The following is a 9,120-nucleotide window of genomic DNA, read 5'->3' on the forward strand; positions in this document are numbered from 1 at the left end:
TTTCCCTAAACCCTAATTAAATATAATGGCTAATACAATGTTTTATTAAAATAAACTAAATACTTACCAGTCATGTATTATCACTCAGATTTGTCAAAAAAAATTGTGTTAATTTAATGATGGTTAGTTGAAAACACATAGTTAGGTTACTTTAATGCAAACACCTATTTGTGAAGTTTAAATATCGTTTTGGTTGAGTAATACCAAAGAGAAATTAGAATACTAAGAATTAAAGAAGGAAATAAAGTCTTATTATTTTTCATAAATTTGTTGATGTGTGTTGATTTAATCGCACTACATCCATTAAACAAATGAATACCCTATCTATCGTTGATAACAATTGTGGGTTTATGCAACTGGTGCGGTTCACGTGATTAAGCAGCGTTGAGCTTGTAAGAGAGAAATGTGGTTGGAACTCTACAGAACACACTCTTGAGAATGAACGAATAGCTTTTATCTGTGATTTAAGCACCTGAGTAGAGATTAATTGCATAGTCGTGGTGTCAAACTTCCTAGTTACAGTGGTTTTCTGTAATAAAAAATGTAAATATCTTTTCCAGGTATATTAGTCATTTGCCATTTCCAGTGGAGGCAGCATCTTATGCTGTTAGCATAGAATACAAGAGATTCTATTTGTACACTTCACACTTTCAGAACTTTCCTGTATAAGTTAAGCCACTAACATGTTCCTCTGGCTAATGGTGTGTGTGTCTAGTTTTTCTGTTGCAATTGGGTGTTAATTATTGACAATTTTAAAGCTATAAAATGGACGTAATAGTAAAATGCAAAACAAAGTTAACATAATTGGATTTTTATACTTGGAGCCTTTATACTTCACAAATGTTTAATTTGCATTTCAAGAATCAGTGTGAATAAATAATAGTAATTTTTTCATGTGAAAATACTAATATTCGAGCCGTATATACAGCTGTAAGAAACATTACAATTCATCATAAAAGTTACATTGTTTGAAAGACAAGCTAAAGGAAAAATTGACTATGTACGCATTCCACATTTACACAATTTTCAACTGTTTTGGTATTGTAACTAGCACTACTACATGGAAGGCCTGCATTTGTTTTGTCAGCCATGAGAACCACTACTTAACCTTTAGGCATTTTCTTTTTCTTCTTGTAGTCTATAAGCACTTTTTCTCTCTCAACTGGAGTTGCGGATAGTATCCATTTGCTAAATGCAATCTCTCCCATGCCCATAGACTCTGCAAGGAGGCTGAATTTGGCTCTCTTCCTTTCGTCAATCAAAGGAACTTTCGGCTTTTGAGGTACATGGTCTGGTTTTTTCCTTTTATGGACTAAAGAGATGCTTGGCTTGCTTAGGCTATCACTTGAAGGGGTGCTGCTGGTAGATAATTGTCCTTGAATTCCTGGTCCGAAGTTGACAATGTCTTCATTGCGATGAGCGTAGACAATACCTAAAGATACAAAACACCAGTTGACTAAATGGAAATTCCTCTTTGCCATTTCGTATATCGAAAACAATAGATGAAGTGCAGAAGCTGATCAAATATTCTTTTGTCATGGCATAGTGAAAAAAATATAAATTTGGATAAGTGCGAAGAAAACAGTTTGTTTTACCAGCATTTTATGCATATACTTTTAAGTAGACATGTCCATGATCACCTCACTAAAATGATTGCCAGTAAAAAGTCTTCCTGCTATATCTTAGAAGTTAATAAATTATCATTTCATTTCACCAGCTTCTTAGAAGGTAATAAAATTGCATGACACATACCTAGGTCTTCAAATTCAAGACCCGGTTTACTTGTTGGAGCCCTCGCAGATTCAGCACATAACCTGGTTTCAGACTCTGATGCTAATAAACATGTTTCTCCTGGCAGATTTATTTTTTTCTGCTGTTCTGTTTTAAGCCCATCTCTTTTACTCGTCTCATGCAATTCAATGATCTCACTTGTAAATATTTTATCAGATAAATCTCGAAATAAATTGCAAATTCCAAAAAGCTCCCCTTTAAATTCCTTGCAGTCCTGCAAGGAAATTAACTATTTATTAGAATTATTACGAAACAAATCAAATCAAATTAATTACAACATTAAAATACATAGATTTTGGTACCTGGACACCTTCAAAATACCGTTTTTCCATCTTTCCAGAGACAGCAATGTTTGCGAGCTGCTGCTTGTACACCTGACGAGAATAAACTAGTTCTTCAAGTGAACCCGCTGCGAGAAGACGGAATACCACAACATGCCGTTTCTGTCCATATCGAAAGGACCTGTCCTGAGCCTGTAAGTCTTGTGCAGGATTCCAGTTGGGATCAAATATTACAACACGGTTCGCACTGACAAGGTTCAATCCAAGCCCACCAGCACGAGTTGATATCAGGAACACCTAACATAATAAATATAGCTCAATAACAAATTGAACCCGATAAAATGCTTATTTAAATACCAGGTTTGAGATATACTTGTTTGCTTGCACTAGAGTTGAAATCATCAACCAGAGACTGGCGTAAATTAGTTGGAGTGGAACCATCAAGTCTTGAGAAGCAGTAGCCTTTTCGTATGATAAATTTCTCCAGTATGTCCAGCATCCTGGAAAGAATAACTCAAGTTAAAACAGCAGAATAATACAGAACATGCAACCGAATACAATACAATTATGAGCTAAAGGCAATAGATAGAAGGAAGCTCTCTATAACCCTAACTTACATATTTAAGTTTGAAACCAGGAATCTAAAAAGCCAAAAATTAGAGTAAAATAACAAAATTTTCAATCACTATTGTGGTAAATTTATCCTAACTTATAAGATGCCCAGAAAAAGTATCAAAGATGATGTGAAGGTGTATGGACTATTCACCTTACAGAATAGCTAAACAAGAGAACTTTGTCACCATGTGTAAACCATGAAAACAAAAGTTTTTCAAGTGCTCGCATTTTGCCACAATGTTCTGCATCACTTAGACCCAGGAAACTCTCATTTTGCATGCTCCCACCCACTAAGTCAATGTCTGGACCATAGACAGCAGCAGCAAACTTTGCATCTTTAACTTGTTTGTCAGGATCATCTTTGGGGTTTGGCTTAATCAGCTCAAGGTGATTGCTTATCTGGCATAAAGAAACAATAATATTCAAAATAATGTGAAGAAGCATCTTGAGCCTGATCAGAAACAAGTTTGTTCATGGGAGTAGGACACTGAATATAGTGTATGCAAACTGAAAGTCAATAGTGCTCCACATTGCTTGATGGTGTTCTTTTTTTAAAAATAAAAAAAAAAAAAAAACTATTCCATAGATTTTTTTTGAAAAATTGATTTTAGAACAAAACAATTTGAATATTCATATCCATGTCAAACCACAGTCACTTTAATTTGAATATTCATATCCTTATCAACATCTACTTTCATCTTAACAGAAAAAGAAAAAAGTCTTCTAGAGATAATCTATTCCCTTTCTTTCTCTTCCCTGTTACAACAATTAAGCTGAATCATGATAAATAGTTTCCTACAAGACATAAACTCCTACTAATGAATAAAGTTGCGATAGATGTCCAGTGCTATGAACAAATTAGCTCTTAAGGATATTTTGCAATGACATTATGTACAAAAAGGGAGGTAAATAAATTTAAAAGATCTCACTTAACCTGTTGTAGCTTGACAAGGCATGGAAGGACAAGGCAAAAGGGGCATGAATCACAACCATCGGGGTTATCTCTGTGAAGGTAAGGCCAAATAACTCCATCTGGTACCATCCTTTTGCAACATTCAACTTGAGTGAGAGGGCTACCACAACTACAAGGCAGGTCCTTATTTATAAGGCACTGAATGTCAGGAAGCTGGATCATCCTCCTATAAACACGTTTTTGCAAATCACTCATTGCACAAAATACAATGTTATCTTCCTTTCCCATCATAAGATGCCCTATGGTTTCTTCCTTTGTCCTTCTCAACATATATTTATTAAGAACTGTTACAAGGTGTTGTTTTCTCTTATTAGCAATTTGGACAAACCTATCAGGAGCAGTTGACCTCTGACCATGTTTGAGGGGTTCATCATAAAACTCACGGAAGTGTTCCCGTGTTCCAAGGGATCCCGGTGCAACCAAATCAAAGATATTGAACAATTCTAAGATCTTATTTTGCATTACTGTCCCTGTAAGACCATATCGTCTCAGGGTTTTAATTTCTAAACAAGCTTTATAGAGTTTTGATTTCTCATTCTTAAGTCGATGAGCCTCATCAATAATCACAACGTTCCAGTGGATATCTGACAAGGAACTGCTGCCATGAATCCTGTAAGTGTCGAAACTGGTAATAAGTACCTCCACTCCATTTGCTTCCAATTTGTCATATATCAAATCACGGTTTGCACCGTGATAAATTGAAACACTAAAGTTGGACCACTTAGAGAATTCACTCTCCCAGTTGTGAATAATGGATGTTGGGCAAATTATTAATACAGGGTCTCTTTTCTCTATTCGCTTCTCACTAAGAATAGACTCTCCTTCTTTAGCAAATATGGCAGCAAGAAATGCTATTGTTTGAATAGTCTTTCCAAGACCCCTGTTTCAAATTTAAATGTGCAAAAATGAACTTCAACTTAGTAACTAGAGACAGAGTTGTGATAAAAAGGACCAAATCTCAAAAAGTAGCAGCAAAGTGTGCCAACAAGTGATAAAGTCCTCAAATTTAGAATTCATAGAGCTCAAATAGAAATAGTAGCACAAGACTTACACTGTGGTTTTGGAAGTTTCAAAAAGAAAAAGAAAAATGTGAAGATAAAGAAGAGTGCAAACATGTGTTAATTTAATGACAAGGTCTGAGAAGCAAAATAGAAAATTACAATTTTAAAACAAGAAGCAGTAGTTGAATATAAATAAAACATAAATTCTTATATCTTTTTTTTGTTAGGTGAAAACTAAAATCCTTTTTATGTTGAAGGAGGAGGATAAATGCGTATCTCACATGTCATCTCCAAGGATGCCTCCATGATTATTCTTGTACAAATCATACAGAAATTTCACTCCCACTCTTTGATGCTCAAGCAGCCTACAGTTTATAGATGCAGGAACCTGAAACAGTGAACAATACTCACAATTAGTTTAATTGAGTTGCACTGTCATGTAAAATAATTTTACACTAATATCCAATGATAACCGGCGTTATTGCCACGTCAACCTATATTGTTTAAAAATAACAGCAAAATACCCCCATTTTTATTAAATGTCACTAAAATTAGTTTACACGGAAAGTGTATACCCCTTTTTCTCAAAACAACACATATGTGATGTCCTAGTGGAATCCTGATTTGGGAGATCCACTCAATAGTATGAAAAGTGAATTGAATTTAGTATAATGAAGTCTAATAATGCTCATACTTGATTATTCATTCACTCAACCTGAAATTAAATAGCAATATAAATAAGTCCATGATTGCATTCAATTAACCGAATCAATGTATGGAATTATGCATAAAATGCAATGTTAGTAATGAGTATAATTATAGAGAGAAAGTTGAAATAATGACCTGAACTAAAGGAAGTTCACCATGAGAAGACAATAGCAAAGGCTCAAAAGGTCCAGTATGTTCAAATTGAAACTGAGACGATTTGGATGTACTGAATTTCACTCTCTTTATATCTGGCTCTTCTTCTTCTTCGTCTTCATGGTCCTCTTCTTCTTCGTCTAGTTGTAAGTTTTGCTGTTGGGTTTTGGAGTGGTTTTGTGTGTGGAGGAAATTGTGGGGCTGAAAGGGTGGGTCCTCCGGGTCCTCAAGGCGGCGAAGCTGATCGGCGAGAGAGGATTTGGGGGGTTTTCGGGTGATTGGGAATTGGGAACCGAAATCGCGGAGAATAGAATTGGTGTGTGTTTGGGATGAAGAAGAAGATGATGGTTGTTGTGATTGTTGGGTTGTGCAATGTCTGAGTGTTTCCTTCAGAGTCTGCAGCGACATGGAGAGAGAGAGAGAGAGAGAGAGAGAGAGAGAGAGAGAGAGAGAGAGAGAGAGAGAGAGAGAGAGAGAGAGAGAGAGAGAGAGAGAGAGAGAGAGAGAGAGAGAGAGAGAGAGAGAGAGAGAGAGAGAGAGAGAGAGAGAGAGAGAGAGAGAGAGAGAGAGAGAGAGAGAGAGAGAGAGAGAGAGAGAGAGAGAGAGAGAGAGAGAGAGAGAGAGAGAGAGAGAGAGAGAGAGGTTTTTGGCTTTAATGTTTGTTTGAGTAAAGCAACGCTGAATTTCTTTCAATTTTGATGATTGTGATTCGTCTTGTTTTGCACAATACTGCAATTGTTTAACCGCCAAATGCATTTTCAGCGGACAAATCTTTTGTTTTTCATTTTAGGTGGCGCCGTTTAATTTTTGTGTTGTTCCTCGGAGTTACTTACTTTGGTTAAAAAAAAAAGGGTTTGTTCGTAACAAAAGCAATGCTTATTTCACTTACATTGCCCTTCAAATAAATGTTTCTTAAAACAAACGTTGCTGTTGTTTTAGTTTCACCAAAATATCATTTTCATTTTTTAGATACTTATTTTTATAATAATCAGATCCTTTAAATAATAAAATGTATGTATTGTTGTCATTTTTTACGCATTCTGTTAAAAAAAGTATATGTGACCGTTATAGATAAATGTGAAAATTTTAAATAATTTTTTACTAATAAAATAGTTTAGTTCAACCAAAATTTTATTAAAATATTAAATTTTTAAAATTTTAATTTTCTTCGTCATTATCCTTCCCCTCTTCGTCCTAAAACAAAAGCGTAAAATAAAAACTTCAAAACTAAAGAAGAATAAAAAAATAAAAAAAGTTTTGAACTTTTAAGTATTTTATTTTATGCCTTCATTTTAATTTTTGCTCTTTGATGATTATTTTATGATATCCATTGTGGCGTGAAGGTTTGAAGAAAAGATGATTAATTAGTGATTCTTCAAATCTTAAAACACATCATGTAGGAAACATATTTTCAAAAGTTTGTTTTTCTAGATCAACCTATTCAATTCTAAATCTGTGACAAATATGAACTTTTTTGAAATAATCTAGATCCATCATTTACTCGAAGAGGCGTCTATGAATGAAAATAAGAATACAAAAGAGAATGAGAAAGACTTAGAAGTGATCAATTATTATTATAATTAGGTGCAAAACAAAACCCAAAACTTCAAATCCAACAAAACTTTATGGAAACAATCCTCAAAAGAACAAACGAGTGAGAAAATGTTGAACTTTCAGCATTGTGTTACCGGCGTTCATATAATATTTATTTTCTTAGTTTTTTAATTAAATTTATAGGTTTAGGATGAAGAGTAGAAAGATGACATATAAAGTGAAGACTTTTTTAAAATTAAATTTTTTTAATAAAATATTAATTTTAAATTATTATTTTTTCATGAAAATATTATTTTAAATTACCACGTCAAACCTATAACATCCATTTGTATATTGATTTAAAGTAAGTGTTAGAAAGAATAACCGTACACAATTTTTTTATTTAAAGGACTAAAATATTTTTAAACCAAATTAAAAGAATTAAATTAATACTTTTGTGAATTTAAAGAACCACATAACATATTTTATCTATAAATAGATTTATGATTTTCTAAGAGATGTTTGTTTATAATTTTTTTTAGTTATGAAATAAATTTTTATTTTCAATTTATACAGTCAAAAATAGACTAAAAGTAGTATATAGACTAAACATAAAATACAAACAGTAGACAGATATACTAAAAAATAGCAAAAATAAAATTTACAAAAACAAATGGGTGATCATCGTATTTCATATATCATAACCAAAATATAACATCAAAATTAAGATCTAATAGTAAGAAAAATAAAATAAAAAAATAGTGGCAAAAAAAAAAAAAACAGATAGATAAGTGGAAGAAGAAGAAAAATAGTGGAAAAGAAAAACAAAAGTATATTAACGAAGAAGAAAACAGAAGTAATCTCCCATCACCAGAAACAGTGGCAAAAAAAATTAATAAACAGAAGTATATATAACAAAAAAGAAAACAAAACTATATTAACAAATAAGAAAATAGAGGAACTGTCACGTCAGTTATGTTTGGGATTTAAAATAATAATATTCATGAGGAGAAAGGTCAATAAATAATAAAATAGTGTGTTTTGAGTGCAAAAAGATTCAAATACCTTTATTGAAATAAAAAAAAAAAAATCAACAAATCTAAAAAAACAGAGTAGCAGGTCATAGATCCGGGTCATGCACAATACGTCAACACGTTTGAGCGTTATTTGTGGTCGCGTTTGCTGCAACGGGTGACGACGGTTTCACAGTGAGGGGCGTCGCGGAGATAGTCGTCGCTGCAATGCAATTATGCTATTGCGCGCAATATCGCCGCAATTGACAACATAGTCTATGACAAATATGGACTTTCTTGAAAGAATCTAGATCCATCATTTACTCGTAGAAACGTCTATGAATGAGAATAAAAATACAGAGAACGAGAATGACTCGGAAGTGATCAAATATTATTATAATTACGTTCAAAAGAAAACCCAAAAGTTCAAATACAACAAAAATCTAAGGAAAAGAGTCGTCAAAAGAACAAAAGAGTAGGAAAAATTTCCCTTGTACCCCCACACTTTGCCTTGTACCCCCAAAAAAATTCAAAAATGGCAAAACTACCCTCAATTTTTTTCACCATTTTGTAAATGACTATTATACCGGAAATGTAAATATTTTTTTCATCATTTTGTCACAAACCCAGCCGTAAAACAGATTTCCGGTAAGTGGCAGTTTTCCGGTAACTACCGGAATACTTGAAACAAGATTTCCAGTACAGAGTAAAGTACCAGAAATGTTAAAACTGAGTTTTCCGGTACAGAGTGTAGTACCGGAAATGTTAAAACTGACTTCTCCGGTACAGAAGGGGAAAGTTGTGTACCGGAAATCTTGGTTGGCAAGTATTCCGGTACAGTAGTAGGTTCCGGAAAACTTCATTTTTGAGTTTTCCGGTACAGACCATATTTTTTTAATATTTTTTTAAGTTTTTTAATTTTTTTTAATTTTTTTTAAATGTTAACAGATATGGATAATCCACTACTATTAATGGACAAAACATGCGTCGATACTACAAATATTTTTGACACAGATCAGGTATGAATAAATATATTTAATATTAATATTATA

At 33.2% G+C, this 9,120-nt stretch overlaps 1 protein-coding gene across 4 annotated transcripts; it reads right to left on the bottom strand.

Annotated features, from left to right (window-relative positions):
• Positions 1 to 869: 869 nt before the first annotated feature.
• On the bottom strand, positions 870 to 6,002 carry LOC101505148 (switch 2). 4 transcript variants are annotated; one of them, XM_073370230.1, is made up of 9 exons: positions 5,505 to 5,633; positions 5,356 to 5,376; positions 4,943 to 5,049; positions 3,622 to 4,540; positions 2,839 to 3,086; positions 2,446 to 2,572; positions 2,094 to 2,369; positions 1,753 to 2,005; positions 870 to 1,432 (listed from the first exon to the last, which is right to left on the bottom strand). In XM_073370230.1, the coding sequence occupies exons 2-9, from the start codon at positions 5,365 to 5,367 to the stop codon at positions 1,104 to 1,106; spliced, it is 2,271 nt and encodes a 756-aa protein (XP_073226331.1). In that variant the 5' UTR covers positions 5,368 to 5,376; positions 5,505 to 5,633; the 3' UTR covers positions 870 to 1,103. The 4 variants fall into 4 exon arrangements, with proteins under 4 accessions (XP_073226331.1, XP_004505563.2, XP_027191860.1 ...); XM_027336059.2 differs by lacking the exon at positions 5,356 to 5,376 and adding an exon at positions 1,596 to 1,672 and having other exon boundaries at positions 1,292 to 1,432; positions 5,505 to 6,002; XM_027336058.2 differs by lacking the exon at positions 5,356 to 5,376 and adding an exon at positions 1,596 to 1,675 and having other exon boundaries at positions 1,292 to 1,432; positions 5,505 to 6,002.
• Between the last annotated feature and the right edge of the window lie 3,118 nt (positions 6,003 to 9,120).

This window comes from Cicer arietinum, chromosome 6 (assembly GCF_000331145.2).
Source record: "Cicer arietinum cultivar CDC Frontier isolate Library 1 chromosome 6, Cicar.CDCFrontier_v2.0, whole genome shotgun sequence".
Lineage (NCBI taxonomy): Eukaryota > Viridiplantae > Streptophyta > Magnoliopsida > Fabales > Fabaceae > Cicer > Cicer arietinum.

Bases quoted from the DNA above. Each gene is read 5' to 3' on its own strand.
- LOC101505148 (XM_004505506.4), bottom strand. From the start codon at position 5,930: ATGTCGCTGCAGACTCTGAAGGAAACACTCAGACATTGCACAACCCAA. The intron at 5,050-5,504 runs GTCATTATTTCA...TCACTGTTTCAG, and splicing joins GTGAACTTCCTTTAGTTCAG to GTTCCTGCATCTATAAACTG. The intron at 2,006-2,093 runs GTACCAAAATCT...ATTTCCTTGCAG, and splicing joins GGTATTTTGAAGGTGTCCAG to GACTGCAAGGAATTTAAAGG.